This window comes from Tribolium madens, unplaced genomic scaffold (genome assembly GCF_015345945.1).
Source record: "Tribolium madens isolate multiple individuals breed KSU strain unplaced genomic scaffold, Tmad_KSU_1.1 Scaffold_97;HRSCAF=244;Tcas5.2_LG3a, whole genome shotgun sequence".
Lineage (NCBI taxonomy): Eukaryota > Metazoa > Arthropoda > Insecta > Coleoptera > Tenebrionidae > Tribolium > Tribolium madens.
Genome location: NW_025401069.1, coordinates 9851656 through 9872219, shown reverse-complemented (window position 1 = coordinate 9872219; position 20564 = coordinate 9851656). Strand labels below are relative to the sequence as shown.

The window sequence follows — 20564 nt, the reverse complement described above, 5'->3', positions numbered from 1 at the left end:
TTTCAATTTTCTCAATAATCGATGGACATTTTACAAAAGTTTTCATCAGGAGTAATTTTTTGGGATGAATCTATTGGTGATTTCAAAAAATATGTATTTTAATTAGGGGGACGACTTTTTTTTCAATTTTCTCAGTAATCGATGAACATAAAACAAAAGTTATTATCTGGAGTAATTTTTTGGCGATGAATCTATTGGTGATATCGAAAAATATGTATCTTAATATACGAAGCCAGTGTAAAATGTAAAATTTTGTTTTGGGATAGGTTTTTTTTAATTTCTTTTTGCAGATTTGGTTTTATTGGCTTATTTTCTTTAAAAAATGTCTTTGGTGTTATTTTTGTACGACACACCGTCTTTGAAAAAACGATTTTTTTTCTTAAAAGCAACCCACGCAGTGAATTTTTTATATAGTAATTGTTTTAATCCTTTAGGAAGCATTTCCGGTCATAGGAACATACTTTGTTTATACTAATCTAAGGAATCACCCTCAGAAACTTTTAACGTTTTTTCCAGACATCCTGTATAAAAGGTTACTGTTTTTGTGAGGGCAGACACTTCACCTCTTTTTTATCAAAAAATACATATCTAAAAAACAACAAGCAGTGTGGCAAAGTAGATTTATTTTAATAAATTGATTTATTAATTAACCTTCACTGATAAATATTTGACCCAATTCAAGGTTATCCAGTGTTTTGAAACGGGATTACATAATAGCTTTTTAATTACAGTTTGCTGAATAATGAGAATTATTTTCAAATTCAACGATTTGGTAAAAAATTCAAAAATCTGCGCCGCTAACCACCGAGTTCCGTCGTCGTTTCCTATTGGTGGATGCGTTGCTAGGTAATGTGGCAACGTCGCGGTCTGCCTTCAAGTTTGACGCAATCCGTAAGTGACAGTCCGCGGCCCGTCGGTTGTTCAGCCGATCAGAAAGTGGTAAAGGTGCGTCCAAAGACCCGCGAGTGTGCCTCGTTAAAGTGCAAGTGTAAAGTGCTTTATGTTTGCATCTATAATAAAGTGAAAAGTGCAATATGACGGGAAGAATGGCTGGTCAGACTATAAACGACCGACTTCTYGCGGCTAAGCACAGTCTAGCCGGTCAGGGATTAGCCAAGTCCGTTTGTAAGGCCACGACCGAAGAGATGATTGGCCCCAAAAAGAAACATTTAGATTGTAAGTGCTTCGGGGGGTTAATTGACGATTAGTTTGTTGCACTTGGAGCGAACCGCCGGAGAGAGTGATATGATGTTATTAGGCACCTGTAGGAGTGGAAATTATTTACCTGCTCTTTGGAATGTGGTTCTTGTGTTGGACTCGGAGGAACCTAGGCTGGGTCTTAAAATACTGTTATATTGTGCTTCGGTGGTTCTTTGATTAATTAGTGACTCCTAGGTCGGACCAAAGAACAACAAAAATTCATTTTTCACTAGGCGAAAAGAAAATGTTTTTATCTGTGCGTAATTATTGGGGACACATGATTGATAATACTTAAATGATAACTGATTCTTATCTCAACAGCAAAAATCTAATAACAAGCAAAAAAGTTGACACGGGATCATACCAAACGCCAGTATTGTGGGAAAAGTACTGTCTGAAGTAACGAAAATGTCTCTATTGTATGTCTTATCTAAAAAATTGATCAAAAATTGTTTCCTTTCTTGCCTTACATTCATTATAATAAGTGGTTTTTTAAATATGATTATGGGCAAAAATTGTGACTGAAATTAAAAAAGAGAGAGAATATCACAGATATTGCCATGCATTAAGGTCAATATTACAAGCATTTTAAAAATACGATAAAAAATTTCAAAACACTTAATTCTTAACTAGGGACATTTTTTTATCAATTGGTATGTTAAGAATTAACTCATGTGTAATAATGTCTGTTGTGTGACATTTTTTTAAATTTATATAAAAATGGTGAAGAAGAGTTTTAGTTTATTTTAAGTTATAAAAGAAATACATTTTAAAAACACCACACTGTTTCATTTACACAACCTTCAAACTTTGTTGTAGTGGATTATAAAAATCTGGGGTTTAGGTCATTATTTGTATTGTCAATAACGATAGTAATAATGTTAAACATGAAATTTTTGGGACAATTGTTTAACTTATAACATTCTGTGACGGGACTATGATGTAAATAATAGTGTATGTGAACGTTATTTCTTAAAGATCAACAGGAAAAAAAATAAAAATGTCATTAAAATAAAATTATTATTAGGCAAATATGCATTTTTTGACAAGTCAAATTTCAAATTTTTATTACTATATTAGTATATTACTATAATATTCTTTTTAATGGTCGGGAAAATACGTCATTTCATCCCTTGGTTGGGGAGTGTTACCATCAAATGTCAAAAACATAATTTGTTTGCATAGCAACTACGTCAGTTGTCATTAATATCAAAATAGCTAATGGTAATACAGTGCGATCAAAAAGTTTGTCTATCAAGCAAGCGTAGAAATTTAAAACGTATGTCTGTGGAAGATAAAATGTCACAATGACAAATTTAGGTTACGAAAAGTTTTAAAAATGACTGGAAGATGTCATTTCGCCTCTATGGTGTTTAAACCTAAACGAATAAAAATGCAAAAAGTGGCCAAATAGTATTTTAACTAATTTGTCAATCGACGATAATCATTAATAAACAAGAAACTTTTAATCTCACCTCACTTTAATTATTATTATCTTTGTGGAAAATGCTTTATGCACCCAAAATGTCAATTGTGTGAACCTGTTGGCCGTGAATGAAGACTACCACTATTTTGATTTATAGAAATTTTAAATGTCACTCTAGCAATACTTCACATCTTTGAATGTTTTAGTTAGTTTAAATTTGCTTTTATTCAGAGAGCAGAAATGATTAAAACTTCTTACTGAAAATAAGATACATATTGACACAATTTAGAATCTTGAAATATCAATTTTTGATAAATGAGAGTCAAAAAATAACACTTTTGGTAACCTTAACAGTTTTGTGGGAATTGTATTCATTTTTTTTGCATTGAATCCTAATTAAACCATGTGACACCTTGACGATTAGTCATTCATTTACATTGCGATATTATAAAATACAAATTGCCACACAGGTAATAGATATCAACTTTTCATTTGAAGTAACCTTGGCTATTTAACCAGTCCTGTACCACAAGAACAAGAACGTTTTTGTAAAATTATTATAGTACACAATTAACAAAGATAAATGTACTCTCGTTGGCACTTTTCCTACTGTGTATAAACAAATAAGCAACCACGTCTAAAGATAAACGTATTTTTAATTTTTCCTCAAATTATAAAGTGAACATTTCAATTTGTAAAGCTAATGACCTCACATTTTACGTTAAAACAACATTTTTAAAATTATGACGATAAACAGTTTTGTAAACTGTTGGTTATTTTTAAAAATAACGTGACTGACGCTGTTGCTATCAAGGATGAGAGTTTTTATTAAGAAAAGTAGAAGCATTTTCTATCATTATCTTTAAAAAACGATTTAATTCATATTTCTTATCTACATAATAAATTCGGTTCTATTTCAAAGTTTTACCATAAAACACATCAACAAAGGAAAGTTCAGTTCCTATAGAAAATGATACAATGCTTGAAAATCGATTAACTGTAATAATTAGTTTAAGACTCGCAACATTCCAAAGGGGGACTAAACTGTTGAGCAAAGTTTTAATGAATCCTAATTTCATTTTCCAATTAATTCCACCTGCATTTCTTTATCAGGTGATAAATAAGAAAGAATTGAAAAAAAGAAGAACGATTTGCGATAAATTTATTTCATTGGTAAACAAATTAGTTGTAGGTACACCGAATCATTGTGTAAATAACGAAAATCGCTAAATGATGTATCGTGAAAGTTCTACATTTGTGTAATTTCCTTCATTTCGTTATCAGTTCTACCGTTGATTAAGTTGTTTGCCAGCGAATTAACTAAGATTATGTATTTTTTTAAAGCGACTCTTCAAACATGTGAATTTTCACGTGTAACGTATTTATAGTGGTTCTAAATTTAAGTATATCTTTGTAAACAGCCGTCACCTTCCCATAGACGAAATGCGGATGCGACGATATTTTCCAATGAATTTTGTCGTAATAACTACGTCAGAAAAAATAAAATAATTGGCTTTTATCACAAAGCCTATTATCTCTGAAGTTAAATAAATCGATTTGTATGACAAATATGGCCTCCATATTGGCTTTTTTAATTAATCAGAAGTTCGAAGAAGAGGCGGTCGGTCATATTGATTTTTTACAACTATTTTTAGGTGGCATTATTTTTACAGTTTTGGTGTAGTGCATGTTATGATAATGAAGTGGCATTATTGAAAATATTTGTTTGTCTGTTATTGGTTTTTTCATATTCTATTTGGTCTATTTTTTGGTCCACAGGGGAGAATTTTGAATAAAACAGTCACCGCGACTGTTTACAGGAGAAAATATTTGGTTTATTTAGTAAACAAAATAAAAGTACTACTATTAACCATCGTTTGTTTAATGTCATTGCCCTGGAAGATATTTACATCTTTTAATTTTTGTTTTACGCTTTTTTTCGGTGTTGTGTGCTAGTGAAAGGTATACATTTTCAACTAAATACATTGTCATTAAAAATAATTGTATTCTATTACACTTTTTTTCCAGTTTCTGTTTTAATAAATTATGATTTTAGTTGACATGGGAAGTGTTTAGGTGCAAAGTTACGTAAATGAGAATTTACCGATTTTCGCATGTTTTTGAACCGTTATTACGCTTGTAGACCTTTTCCGCTATTATAAATACACCTGGTGGTAATCAAAAATTGCCAGTTCAGACTTGAGATTGTTGTAATTTCACTTTTTGCCAGGAGAAAACTGGTCGCTTTGATTTATTAATTAAGCTATGCAAGAGGAAGTCGTGTGAATATTTCAGAGGGTTTTGTTTTTGTTATATCCGTTCAGGTGGTTAACATTGGGGCACATATTTGAACAGTTGAAACTAGGAGTCGGCAGGTGTTTGGTGCACTTTGTGCAACGAAGCGATGATTGCATGTTGTATGTTGGAAATCTAGAAGAATTGGTTGCGGGTGGTGAACACGATGCAAGAAACCACCCATCATCGCGAATAATTATCTCYGTAACAAGATCAAGACGTGACCGTGGTGTTCATATAAAGATTAAATCGCCACAAAAAAATATATATTCAAGTTGCCTGTTAAAAAACGAAAGCGGTCTTGTAGGTCGTAAAATTTCAATTTCATATTGAGCTTTCATGTACAAAGATAACTTAAAACATTTGTTACTAGCAATTAAGAAAGTTCAACCATTTCATCTGAAGTGTTTGTTTGGAGTTAGTGGTACACAAAGACGCGTAACTGTTTCAAAAACTTATAAATTTGATCTCTTAAATAATCACAGAAAACAGTAACATGTATTTAAATTTCGCGTATTTTAAGAAATAGGCTCCTTCAAAGTGTATAATAACAGTTACAATATGATTTTATTTAAGCAAAAAGTGTTTTCTAGATTTTATATACAAAAAAGCAAAGAAAAAAAAGGACAATATAAATTAGAAACCATGGATTTGAAATTAGATTTTTGGATTACCATTTGTGGATCAGGGAAAAAGTTAGTTTCTGAACGATTAAGACTTTAAAATAGTAGCAAAGAGAGTGAAAGATGTTATAAAAATAACAAAATACAACTAGTCGTATAACATAAAAATGCAATGTGCTGCTTAATATTCTTGTCAACATTGTTTTTAGTGAAATTTTTGTTTGTTAATCTTTTTACATCTACATTTTTTTTGTCGGTTTTTCAATATTTGTCTTACTTTGTCGTATTACGATTTAAATGGGTCACTTGACAGCAGTGGGAAATTAACATTTCATTGAATTATAGTTAATTTGTTTCCTAGACACTGACACTCCGTAGTGCTGTATGTACGAGTATATACCGGGTGAATAAAAAGTATGAAACCAAGCGTTTTTTGCATAAAAAAATAACTAGTGCAATGTAAAGAACTATAAAAATGTGATCGTTTTTCATGAATAATTAGCAAAACAATTATGGCAACTTACCATGACAATTTTTTTAATTAAAGGCTATGAGCTAAAATGACCTCTAATTAAATAAAATTGTTTTTTGTTTAATTTTTTTTTAAATAAATCGTTAAAGTTGCTTTCCGAGCTCATCAGGAAGATTTTCCGAACTCAACCGATGTGGTCGTTTCATGCATTTGGACTTTGGAGATTAAGATTTTTTTGTGTAGGTACTTAGGAGTGGTTCTGGATGGAAAAAAAGAACTCACTTTCTTCCATTTTTAATCTTGCCCTATGACCAAATGCCTAAAACGACCACTTCGGTTAAATTCGTAAAATGTTTGTGGCGGCCGGGAATGCAACTTTAACAATTTATACATATAAAACAAATTACTAGTTAAAAAACAATTATATTTAACATTTAATTAGAGGTTATTTTTAGATTATAATTTTTAATTAAAAAAATGTCATGATGGGTTGCCATTTGAAAAAAATTCTTTGCGAAACTTGAAAACTAAAAAAAATTTCGAAAAATAAACGATCACATTTTTATTGTAGTTTAAACACCACTAATCATTTTTTTGTAAGGTAATGCAAAAAACGCTTGGTTTAATACTTTTTATTCACCCAGTGTGTTTCTATGTTTAGTTATAGTTATACCCGTTTTTTTTTTTTCATTTTAAAATTTACAGTTTTCTTAATTATTTTTACAAATATTTTATTTTGCTTTTAATTTTGAGAATGCAGCAACATGATAAAACTTCTGTTTGTATTAAGTGGTTGAAGAAACTCTCATTTCCGCATTGCTATTTCCTGTTTCACTATCACTACATATGGCTGGTATTTCGAAAAAATATAGGGAATTATTTGTTTTTGTATGTTTGTGGTTCCTGAGGTGTGTTAGAGGAAACAACATCGTGATCGTAATGACTTATGTCAAAATTGAATATTCCGTTGGTGTTTTTGCATTAAATGTTTCTTGTAGTCATCATTTCACTCTTGAGATCATCTAAACGTGATCTGGAAGGTAAGCTTCGTGAATGGCTGGAATTCGTGACGCTCWCGAGTCGAAATGATGGATAAAATCGGTTTAAATCCTAAAATTATCAATTATMTACTTTTTATTCTTTTAAATTCCAAATATAAAATAAAAAAGAAAGTCATGGGAAGATATTTTTACGCCTATCAAACATTTATTCAWCGTAATTGATTTGATGAGGCTAAAGTTAGCAAAGCTTTCATAAGCTCCAATTTGTGGAGTAATCCTTTTCAAACAGAGATTATGCAAACTTGCCGAGTTTTACAAAATTTCATGAAACAAAGCAGTTTTAAGCCAAGTAAATTGAATATACATTTTTTGCATTGTGAATTTGTGTTGAAAAAATAGTATTTTGCATGATAACAGCTTGGCGTGTCGCAGGGGCCAGTCGATGACTCAACAACCATTTCTTTAGTCATAATGAGTGACTAGACTTGAACTTGGGAAAGATTTGCAATGAAGTAAGATACGTTTGCAGGAATCTGGGAAAAGCCAAAGAAATTTTAGTAAATATTTACTTTGCTGTTCTATTCTTATCGATTCCAGTTAGCAGTTCAAGTTCGCTTAATATCACATTTTAAGTGGATTTGATGCGAAAATTGCTCCCTAATTAAGGAAAGAGATGTTGATCTCACGTTAATTGCAGCAGAGATTGACATTTATGCAAAACGAGTAAAAATGTCACCTCATTTATCTCGTTAAGTTGATTCCAGCCTCAATTTGTTGCAATTCGTATTTTGTGGTCGAGTTTCATTCGTGGTCTAGTTACGTTTAATAAATGCCACCTTTTTGCCCACGTGCGAAAAATTTCAAACGAAAGGGAACTCCGATCAAAATTCAAGACAACCCACTTGGTCACAAGGAAGATCAAAGCAGTGTTGCATAAGAATGTTCTCACTCTCGCCACTTTTACCTTTCAACGACTGCATACAATAGCGAAACGAAGATCGTGGTATTCGAACCGACAATTAATATTAATTACAAGCTAATTGGGTTCGAGAGGACCGCTGCAAATGCAACTCGGCGTTATAATATGGGACAAATATTTCGTAATAAATTGCGCAACGATTTGTTAAATCAGCGTCGACAAACATATTCTCGTTATGAAACGAGTAGTCGACAACTTTCGGAATTGTCTTGTTTTTGAGAAACGATTCGCCAAATAGAGTCTACTCTGGCCGAAGAACGGAACCTTGAAGGTTCAAACACCTACCTCCGCGAGTAGAACGCTGGAACATACAAGAGAATATTTTTTAAGAAAGGTTAACAACACATCCAACGTGTAGGTCAACAAGTTGACTAAGCAGCGATTTGACACGAAATTGCCTGGTATTTTTTATCAAGATGTATGGGGAGTTTAGGACGCCCACTTTTTTACCGGTTTAATTTCATTTTGTAATTGTCATAAACAATCAGTTTTGGGGGAGTATTCCGGTCCCATTGTGATATTAAAATTATCATTTATTTGTTATCACTCAAATGCAGGCTTGTTTATTCCAAATTATCATGTTTTTAACAGGATCTTTTGCATGTGGCTCGAATTCATTCCTTTTCTGTTACATGAATTTTTCCACTTCAATTGGAGTAATCAAATGGATTTCGATTTTCGACACACAACCATTGCCACGTACATTTTACCTCTTCATTATTTAACTTTTGACCTGTGCAATAAATTTGTAATTTGTGGCTTGGAAAATTCGGAAAAAACAAAACCCCTCGTTTTATTTTTACGAAACCTGAAATGGAATGTGTTTCAATTACGTTTACGCATGGATGAAAATATACTGAAATACTAAATTGCATTTGCACGTTTCTGTATTAAAATTTTTATAGTGGTAGGTTTTTGACATGTTAAGATTTACGTGCGCTGTTAATGGGTTACAAACAATAAACTTTTTTGCGTCAGTTAGTAACGAGCTGGAAACAATATATTTGCGCTTTTAAACCAGTTTAGATTATTTGAAAATAGAATTTTGACGTAATAGAAAGTTTTTCACAGGGGGTCGAACAATGGATGGAAGTGATAAAGAATTTCTCTATTTCAGCATCCGCTGATGAAGACGAATTTGTTTCTTTGGGCGATTAAAGGCTAATTAGAATATAATTTTAATCATGTTTTGCGGAAAGTGCAAATTGTGAGAATTAGCAGTTTTTGTGTTCATTACATTTCAATAACCCCGTTAAATTTACTGTCAGTTTATTATAAATATTTACCCACTTTCTAGTTATTAAGTCTTGCCTGACCGTGAGACTTATTTAGCATCATTTTAAAAGTGCACAAACTTGAGTTCAGCGAGCGAAAAATGAAACTTGACTCGTAGATTGACCCAGACGATTGTTAATTGTCGTTTGTTATATCAGTGTAGGTCACATCCGTCAGTTTCAACACATCGCGAAAAATTCAATCATTAAACAAAAAAATCAAAAAACTAATTTGCATTGCACTGATTTTTTAACAAATTGAAACATCAACTTCTTCAATATTAAAAATCCAGCCAAAATTAAAAAATATTTAATAATCCTGGAAAAAATATAGTATTTTACTCGCATATAATGGATTTCACTCAGATGATACTAAAGCACGCATTCTGCTCGTTTTCGACACTTTATCTTGATGAATAATAGTCATTACTCGTATTTATTTTTGTTACACCTGGTATATCTATTTCGATAGCAAAAAAAGTTAAATCAAATTTAATGTAAAACAATTCTGGATTTGTTCTATTTTTTATAAATTATCTGCAGAATTTGTCCACTCATTGCAGATAGTATAAAATATCTCCAATTGGGAGGTCCCCCATAAACATTGCGATACGCAACTTTATGGCACTTGATTGCGATTTACGAGTTATCATTGGTACATGTTCACCCAGCCGGGAAACAGTAATCTCTTGTATTCAATGTCAATTTATGGTAACCTCATTACAATGTCCTCCCTCGTGGATTGTTTTAATTGCTTGAAATACAAACATAAAATGTCGTACTTATCAATGGTTTATCTGCGATAAATTGAAAAAAAAAAACATAAATAATCATCGATTCATTCACTTGAAAAGAATTTCTAGTATGAATTCTATGAATTTATCATTGAGTATATTTTTTGTTATCAAGTTTATTGCACTGTAATAACAAGTACCGATCATGTTATTTTTTGATTCGTGAAATGTTAAAAGCGGTAATAATGAATGCACTTTGATTTCATGCTTGGCCATTATTAATCGCAAAAACGTAATTCTGATGCGAATTTTTTCTTTTCATTTCAGATTTACTTCACTGCACTAACGAACCAAATGTCTCAATCCCGCAATTAGCAAATCTTCTCATCGAACGGTCACAAAACACAAATTGGGTGGTTGTATATAAAGCTCTCATCACAGTTCATCACATGATGTGTTACGGAAACGAAGTAAGTATTTTGAATAACAAAACGTAACAACTGGAGCAAAACCGTTTTGTTTTCCTCTAATTTTTAAAAGTAATTTCAAATTCATAATTTCATGATATAACAAGTCTGCATACTAAGCAACGGATGTGAGTCACTGTACACAGTGCGATGAACGTAATTTATTTATTTATGCTATTTTCAAATCAAAAGTACAAACTTCAAGGAATTCATCGATTCTGCTGGTTGGAAATATCTTTCGCTCTGCACTGCACTGGTATTATGCAAAGAATTTGTTAGAAAGTAAAGCGACCTAGAGCAAATCTTGAAATATTTTTTAAGTAATAATTTTCACGCAGCTTTAGCAATGAATTTAATAGAAGACAATTAAAATTRGCTGTTCACACATWATTTTTTTTCCAGAGATTTACACAATATTTGGCATCRAGTAACAGCACGTTTCAACTGAGCAATTTTCTTGATAAAAGTGGTGTTCAAGGTGAGTTTATTGATCCTTAATGAATTACCAACGCACACCCTCTTTATTTTTCTGCACGCGAGACTCAATAACATTACTCTCGCTACTCATGATTAACGCAAGTCGAGGGTTTTAAATATTATTGCAAAAGCATCGCCAAGTAGCTGGTAACACTGTCATAAAATAACCCAATGAAGCATAATTGGTTAAATTTTCACTTTTTTATGAAACGAAGCATTTCTAATTTCTATATGTATTTAAAAGTTACTAAAGGATATATAATATATTTTCTTATTATTTAATTTATTTTAAGGACAGCGTCACAAGCTACCTGTTCATCTAGTAAAATCATTAAACACCTTACATCATCCTTAACACATTTACTTATCGACGACAATGATTCTCAAAGATATTAACTTTCATTTTTGTTTGTTCTCAAGGAATTCTAAATGTTAGGACTGGTAAGTATTGAGATTGATGTGGAGTGGTTGCTTCTTGTGTCTGGGATTATCTTCTTGTGTCGCTTTCTCTTGAGCAAATTTGAATTTACACTGACTTTCTTGTGATGAATGAATTTAATTTAGAATAAACTTTTGCCACTTTTTCACTCTTTTTTATTTGTTGAACTTATATTAAACCGAATCTTTTTCTTAGGTTACGACATGTCACCTTTTATCAGACGGTATGCCAGATATTTAAACGAAAAAGCGCTGTCTTACAGAACCGTTGCCTTCGATTTTTGCAAAGTGAAAAGAGGGTACGTTACCGCATTTATTTTTTATGCAATTAGTAGTATTTTTCTTGTAGGAAAGACGATGGCATGTTGAGAACTATGAATGCTGACAAGCTTTTAAAAACTTTACCTGTTTTGCAAAATCAGTTGGATGCTCTTTTGGAGTTTGATTGTTCAGCGAACGACCTTACCAATGGTGTCATTAATATGTGTTTTATGTTGTTGTTCAAGGATCTTATAAGACTTTTCGCATGCTATAATGATGGTATTATTAACTTATTAGGTAAGTAACTTTCTCATCGGTCAAATCCGGTGGTTATAAAGGACAATTGTAGAAAAATTCTTCGATATGAATAAAAAGCAATGCAAAGAGGCTTTGGATATTTACAAAAAGTTCCTCATTCGAATGGATAAAGTGGCCGAATTTTTGAAAGTTGCTGAAGTAAGTCGACGATTAATGGCGTTGGTTGAATACTAAACGAATTTTTACAGAATGTCGGTATTGATAAAGGGGACATACCTGACCTCACTAAAGCTCCCAGCAGTTTGTTAGATGCCCTTGAGCAACATCTGAATCATCTTGAAGGCAAGAAGAATTCCCAGACGAATTCGTCTCAATCGACAAGGTCGGTGACTAAACTATTTTTAAATGAGCTGACCGAAGAAAAAATCTTATGGTTTTCTTTGCAGCAATCAGAAAAACGTCAAATCGGGCGTTTCCGCTTTATCTTCAACCAGTAATGCTTTCGGCAACGTCGTTGCCAACGGCCGTTTCGACACTCCGGCCAACGGCATCGACGAAAATCTCAAACTTCAAATCTTAGCTGAAGAAGAAGCCGCGATGAATCAGTTCAAATCAAAAGTAAATTCGCCACCAGCTGGTCCCAATCCATTTTTGAACAATTCGTCTTCGACGTCGAGCAAAACTACTCCACAGTCGGCTTCCGAAATTGATTTGTTTGCCGCCGAACCGATTTCAGCTCCTGCTAGAACTTCCGATGATTTGTTACAGTTGTCTAATCCTTTCGCAGACGCCTTTGCTCAACCCCAGCCAGTCAATACTGCGCCCTTCATTCAACCTAACAATATTTGGATGGCGAACGGAAATGGTAACGATTTGGGGATATTTGAGGGTGTTTTAACTGTTTTATAGCATTTGTAGCCCAACCACCGAGTCCAGTCGTCTCTAATGGAGCCTTCGTTTCGGAAAATAATTTCGCATCGGTTTTTGGAAATGCCGAACCGAAAAGTAAGTCTTTTGGCGATTTTTCTGTGTACAGCGGCCACTTTGTGATGATTGAGAGCATGTATCGTTGCACAATTACATGTACACGAGAAATACTGTGCTTATACACCGATTAAAATGGGAAAAATGCAAGACAAGTCTTGATTTTTTYCCAACTCCTAATCATAATCTTTTAATTGTGCATTTAACATGACTAACAATCGCTTTTATGTTTTTCGCAAGCTGCCGAAGAGACTAAATCCTTCAATCCTTTCCTGGTGGAGGACTCTGAGCCTCCTCTCCTTCTTGATGTCGGTTCTCCCGATCCGAATCCGATCCAAAATGTTTTGAGTTACTTTCAGAAAGATATCGAAACCAAACCCGTTTGATTGATTTTGTCATTCTTGTTAATTACCCTCGAGATTAACCGCCACACCACTGACAATAAAATACCCTCTGTGTTCACTGCTACTGATGGACTGTCCGTAGTTTCACACGTAATAGATGGTTATAAGATGGCAGGTGATTTAAATGTGTTGTTGTATGAGTYTGTTTTGTTTTTGCTTGATTCATTTGGACTTGAAAAATTACTGTTTTTTGAAATTTCATTCATGATTCTGGTTTCATGTTGAAATGTAGGTGTTTGGGTGTAGAGCATTGCCAAGAAATAATAAAACGAATTTTGCATGTTTCCAACGGAATATACATTTCCAAACATCCGTTAAAACTTACCATAAACATTAATATTAAATTTAATAACTTGTGGGAGAAAAAATGAATGACGTAAGTAGAATACTTACTTAAATGAAAACAAACAATAAAAAAAAGATTGAAGAGTTTTCGATCGAAGATTATGTAAACAATTGTCTGTTGTACTAAATAAATAACTCACGATTGAAGCTCGTGTTCTTGGAAATGTTTGAATTTGATGAATAATGACTAAGGGGATTGTTATAAATTAGAGTACTTGGGAGTTCTATTGAAATGATGTGTCATAACGTAACAAATGGGAGTAATATTAAACAGGATTTAGGTACCGTAATGTTTCTAGATGATGAATTGGTAGAAACAGTAAAATATGTGAAATGAGGTTTACTTTTGTTATGTTGGTATAGTCTAAATTTGAGTTTCTAAACTGAAATTTACTAGATTTTGGAAATCTAGGACATTATTTCACATACACTTTTTCAATTATAAGGCAATTTAATCTGAAAGTAAAGTTTGTCGACTTTAATAATTTACATCTATTAATTGACTTCTTATTTTTTAATTTTGGTCTCGTCCTGATTTTCCCCTTAATTTAAATTAGAAGTTTATGAACAGTATTGAGGCCAAATATCTGTTGCAACAAGATTGTTTGTCACTTAAGCGCCACCTGAAATCATTTCAAAGGTCACAGCTTTATTGTGTTAAAAAATGTCGGAAGAAATCACAATGGAATTGCTATATGCGTGTATGCGTTTTACTTATAATGACTTAATTTGCATCTAGATATAGATCTCTGTGTTTCTAATGGGTTTTTTAGTATTTAATAATAATAAGACGAAGAAGGTAATGTCAATGTGGCAACATAGGGACTTTCTGAAATGGGTGTGGAACAGGCCAAGATAGAAAGTGTGTTTCTACGATTTTTTAAAATTGTGTTTTTAAAATTAACCATATATGAAAACTAATGAAAGGCAAAATAATGTCACTGATAGCGAAAGAGCAAGATATACATTCAAAAAAAGGGAAGGTGTCATTCCCAAGTTTTTTTTTCTGATTTAATGATGACATTTTTCGATTTTTCCACACACACACTTTTCCGCTTTATAATTGGATTTTTCAAAATGCAAATGTGTATTTTTTTGTTGTTTTTTTTTAAATAAAATTTCGAATTTCTAATACCTACTTACGAGTGTGTATAGTTTTGGCAATAGGGTTAAGGGACATTTTTTTTGTTAATACCTAAACATTTTTAAAATCGATTCTACCTCCTTAGAATTAGTACTACTTATATGATCAAAAAAGATTGTTTTTAACTGTTTTATCTAAGTTTAATTTTACTTAAAAAACAAAAAACATATGTATAAAACACTGCTAATATGAACTATTTTATTGAATGGTTGTTTTTTTACATCACAATACAATTAGCTTTAAAAGTACTTTGATATAAATAATAATGAACCACCAATGTAATCGGAAGGATGTTACAAAATTAATAATTAGTAATATAAAATACTACAGGTAAGATTTTTTTGTTTTGTTCTTAATTTTTTTGAATATTTTTAATTTTTACTTTATTAGAAAATTGGTTAGTCTTTTTTTGTTTTCGATCGAAATAAACATCCATGAATATGAGTAATACTAAATAAAATACAGTCAAATTATATTTTTATAAAGTACAGCAATTATATTGTTTCTATTTTTAGTTTCAAGGTTACTATAAAATATATGCTAGATTCATCTACCACTTGATATTAGTCATTTTTAACGTTTAAACTTGTAAATAAAGCAATTATTTATAATTTTCTTAATGCATGCATTTTATGATTAGTCTCATACGCAAGTGGGTACATGGGAAAAATTTTACAACTCTTGACATAACAGTAGATTATTTTTAAATTGTTTTCCCATGAACCTTTAATAATATCTGTCATTACTGTAGCTATGTTCCTTTCGCAAGGAGAAATATTTCGGTTTTGTTTCAGGCACAGGTTTTGATGCTCTCGGCGGGGTCCTGCAGCCCGTGTCAGCCGGTCAGACAACCACATCTCCTGTCACTAACAACAACAACAATAATAATAATACGAACAACAACACACAGACGGGAGCGTTACTGACAGGTGACTTGGAGTCCAGTCTTGCGTCATTAGCGGAGAATCTCACAATTAACAGTCGAACAGCGCCCATAAAGTAAGTTTGCGTATTTGTCGTCTCCTTTAATATTTAAGTGCGCTTTAGGGGTGTGCAATGGAATTCGCCGAAAAACGGATCGAAAACTAACAACTGGACCCCTCAGCCGATGTCCGCGACCACCGGTGCCGGGTATAAACCCATGAATCAGTCAATGTCGAGTCCACCACTCAGCATGCAAACCACTCTACAGCCTCAGATGTACCCACAATTGCCGCCCATGATGGTAAGAAGCAAAATTTTAAAAGTTTGATTTTTATTCCTGTTTTAGGGGATGCGTCCGATTGTAACAAGTCCAGCGATGATTCCACAGATGAGTCCTTTGGGAGTGGTCCCAAATCCGGCAAGTCAGATGGGCCAACAGTCGCTACTTTTCCATTGAAATGCCATCGTTGTAAATAAATTTCAAGTGTTACAATCAAGGGTACAATAATAGTATAATTATGTACATATCCAATTATTACGAAATGTGATGATTTTTCATATCTATAATTTTTTTATAACGGCTTCTGTAGTGGTTTGAAATTTTTTGTTATCAATATTTATGTTAATTAAATTATTGTTAGTGTATACGTAAAATGTCAATCTGTCCATATCGTAGTGAATTGCGTTCACGTATATGTTAATTGATAAATATTCTAAAATTGTTGTAGGTCTCTAAACGTGATGAATCAGTTCAATTAAAGTTTTATCAAACGTTGCGCAGGTAGTGATAAAAGTGTTGATCATTTTGTGGGGGTCACGCCCTCACTGCGCTACTTGGGACTAAGAGAGACAATAAACTTTTTCAATGTTGGTAGCTCTGCAACATTGGATTTCAAAATGACTGTATATTTTTAAGTAGGTGTTAAAGAATTGCCATGTAATTTTTATGAATTGTATTTTGCACAAATCTTCAGCACTTTAAGTACACATTGTTGTTTCCTTTAAGATTTGTTTCAATGAGGATTTGTTAAGATTGTGTATATAAGATTTCCAGATATGTACTCACAAATACAATGTATTTCACAAAGTACTCTATATTTACTTATTAATGTATCTAATACTGCTTCTGTATACTACACATTTTGTTAATTTTAATGTGTAATAAACTGTATTATCGAAAACTTGATCAATAACTACACGCAGCCTCCCTTGAAATGTTGCAAAAACGTAAATTAATTTGTTTCATTAGACATCCACAACCCTTCGCTCGTAAAAGTAGTAATAATATAACTTCTCATTACCGCCTCCAAGCTTCCATTCAAGTATGACTCACTCCACTTTTGCGAAATGTTGAGTGCATTTTAATTTGCAATCACTGCAACATTCGTGTACAAGCTCCCTTGCAATTCCTTTCAAGAATGCAATTGAATGTAATGCCTTCCCACCCTGTTTAAATGGTTTCATGAAGGGTGTCATTAAAAGGACTTTCAAACTTTAGGCGCTCGGAGAAAGGATAAGCTTTAATTGTTCTTTAGGACGAGGTTGCAAGACAAAAGTAGGTACTTATTTGTAGAGGGGATTACCGTGGTGAGTAGCCGCAATATATTGTTTCTTACTGTAAGTGGAGGATCCGGGGATTGGGGAGGGATAACGTGGAGATCAGTGTAAGCGTCTTTATGTGCTTGAAGCAAAATCATTAAAACATTTTTAGCTACGAATGCTTTTTTAATAAGTAAAAGCGAATTTGAGATGGGGAAAACAAAGATAGTAAATAGTGAGTAAAATAAATAAGACATTTAAATAATTTGGATAATAAGGATATATGTAATAACACTGTGGAGATATATGGTTTTTACTATATTACTGAACAACGATAATGCGGCTAAGAACCCTATTTAAAAGTCTTTTAATCTTTGATGAATAATGCAGATTTAACTATCTACACTAAATTAAATGAAACTTTAACTGAAGTGAATAACGAAATTCTTTTTTTAATTGTTTATTCTATAAAATAACTATGACACTTATTTTATAAAATTGCTGCTTGTTCGGGTTTGAAATTATATTAGTTTTAATAAAACATGATATATTGCGAACAATACAATTTTCAATATAACTTTTATAGATGTTTTCTGAAAACTTGTGTTGTAATTTATTTTATGTGACATTTTCTGAATAAGTATAGACATGCTCCTGATAACGTTATTTTATTTGGAAAAACAGAGGAAAAAGGTTTAAGTGAACAGTGGGTTTAAATTTTTTTTTTTTCTGAAAAAGAATATTATAAAAATTTTGTTCATATCGTGTTCCTGACATGATTCTTGCAATGTAATAATGTATTATAGATCGAATATCGTTAATAATTATCCTTACCAAGATTTTTATTCAATTCGGTGTTACATTACATTTTATAATTTTTATATTTATTTAACTGTCTGATATTTTTCTATATCTACTGAGGAGGCTACTTAAAAAAGAGTATATTTATTAAAAAAGTATATGAATAGGCCAAAAGGGAGCCTAGGGCCCAGTTTCTAAGATAGTGATCCTAATTTCACTGGTGTTTGTTTCTATACCCATTCTCTGCAACCGATAAAAGTTAAAAATAAAATCGTACCAGAAACCCGGCCTAAGTCACGTTAATTTTTAAATAGATATTTTTTGCTAATTAAGGTAAATCCACTATATGAAATACATTACCAGTTTTTATTTAAACTAAACATACTTCCAAAATATTAAATATTTTTATTAAAGAAATGTTTATACGTATAAAAAAGTAAAAAATGTAAAAAAAGTAGGTACCTACTAAGCTTGCGAATTATATAATTATTGCAGATATAAGAAAATTATTTTGTAACAACAACGTAATTTTTCTAATTTTGATAATAAACATTTCGAAATTGCATTCAGGCGAAAATTTTGACATAATAATAAATATTTGCTACCAACACTGCTAAACTATTTTCTTTAATATTATACCGTGGACGCTAGGTACATCTCTTCAAATTAAACTGTTCTATTTGTTTTAGTTTGGAGATGCGTAGCACTTACTGAAATACTACTATTGTAAAATAAAATATACTCAAACTAAATTGGGTAAGAAAAAGAAAAATATTTTTTATTTGTGTTACTTCCTAACATTTCTTCACAATTTTCTTGTTTAATCTGAATTAATTCCAAAATTAACTCCAATGTTAAAAGTTTTGCTTTAAGTATTGTTCAAAATCTTCAAATACATCGTTTGACAGACACAATAAATTCGGAATATTCGGATGAAAATAATCCAACGATTTGTTTAATTAAATAATTATTTTGTTTTAATTATTGCCATCAAACGGATTTAAAAGACGTTTAAAGGGTTTAATTTTGGGATTGGTATTGTTTTTTGAATATTTGTTTTATTAATTTATGTATGTATTTAGGTATGTATGAATTTTTATGTTTTGAACTGCAAATATTGGAAAAATGTACATAGTTTTTTAAGGGACATTCTACTCTTAAACTTTAAATTGAACTTCAATAATAACAAAGTTTATCACACAACAAAAAACACTTGTTAAAAAAAATTAGAAAAATAAAATAATATTTCAGAAAGCTTACCTAGTATAGGAAACAATAAAATGATTTTTTACAGAGATGAACATACTGGATGTCTTAAACTTCGTAGAGCAGCTTTATGATGTATTATAAATAGGGTCAAATGTGCAAACTTTAAACCTTTATTATGATTACAAAATTATTAAACTGTTCCGTGAATTTGAAACGAGTTTTATAGTGAAATAAGTTTAACACTTAATGATGAAAATGATTGTTTTGAACTTTCGAATAAAATTTTTCTTTTCCGCTTTTAGTTTTTTTTTGTACAAAACACTGCCAAAGCGCCCCCTTAAAATGCAAAAACTCTGATTTTTAATCACCATCATCTCTAACCTTGCTGTCTGTCATCCAGCTCCTTTTCTTCCATTGAAAACTTTGAATACACCTGCTCGAGCTGAGATCAAAGCTTATTTTAAAAAGAGCTTTTCAATAATTTCGTTTTGTTCCTGAACAAGAGCTGCTTCCCCCCGTCAAAGTATCTCATTTCATGGTCTGTTCGAGAGCTTTTAAGTCGGCTAGTCGTAAGCGATGATGACCATCCGGAATCAGCGTCTGGAAGTTAATAACTTAAATCACTCCCGAAGCGATTCCGAGCCAGCATTGTGGCACCGCGACGCTCCGTCTCTTTCAACACTGCACCCTAGCGACCGGCGCTCTCGTCGCGACGCCTAATCGATATAACAGTCTGACACAAGTCTGTACTACATACACCGAACAGTTCAACTAATAATTGTACGTTATATATTACGAAAACGAAACGTAAAACTGTGTTAGTGAGTGAGGCGCCGGAAACGCTCCCGGAATTCACCCGGACTTTCCTTCGCAGGACGGTGCCGAAATGTGCTTGGCGAGTGTTTTCGTGCCCAAATTTGAATGGAGATATGGAACAGTTATGTCATGCTTACATTACGACGGCAAGGGGATTGAACCCTAACTCGGCCCTTCGGCGTTTGACTTACTTTACTTAATAAGGACTCATTACGCCCTCAAGGTCCCCAGTAATGACTAAACAATAAATTCGTTCAAGGCGCAGAGGATAAATGACTGTTTTACTTTGGTTTTATTTAACATTGGGACGGATCAAGAATTGATTTGTTGACGCCGAAATTCTACAGGTGAGTACTTTGATTTTGCAAACGGGGCAATTAATGCCGCTTTGGGTGTCCCTCGCATACATCATAAACAACCAACTCTTATCAGCTCCATTCCAGTAAATTGTTATTTCTCCATTGTTGTGCTGATATTCGATTATAAATTTCTG

At 32.3% G+C, this 20564-nt stretch overlaps 2 protein-coding genes across 3 annotated transcripts in view; both read left to right on the top strand.

Annotated features, from left to right (window-relative positions):
- Positions 1-882: 882 nt before the first annotated feature.
- LOC123014650 (phosphatidylinositol-binding clathrin assembly protein LAP-like) lies at positions 883-16922 on the top strand. 2 transcript variants are annotated; one of them, XM_044413862.1, is made up of 13 exons: positions 883-1176; positions 10332-10474; positions 10874-10949; positions 11369-11389; positions 11583-11685; positions 11736-11944; positions 11997-12103; positions 12154-12287; positions 12352-12770; positions 12815-12910; positions 15577-15781; positions 15830-16007; positions 16053-16922. In XM_044413862.1, the coding sequence occupies exons 1-13, from the start codon at positions 1035-1037 to the stop codon at positions 16161-16163; spliced, it is 1944 nt and encodes a 647-aa protein (XP_044269797.1). In that variant the 5' UTR covers positions 883-1034; the 3' UTR covers positions 16164-16922. The 2 variants fall into 2 exon arrangements, with proteins under 2 accessions (XP_044269797.1, XP_044269798.1); XM_044413863.1 differs by lacking the exon at positions 11369-11389.
- A 3137-nt stretch (positions 16923-20059) lies between these two features.
- The window catches only part of LOC123015158 (caskin-1), a 109398-nt gene continuing 108893 nt past the window's right edge, over positions 20060-20564 (top strand). Inside the window, exon 1 of the mRNA XM_044414689.1 lies at positions 20060-20418. The gene's annotated coding sequence lies outside the window, so the exon portion shown is untranslated. The remainder of the gene's footprint in view (positions 20419-20564) is intronic.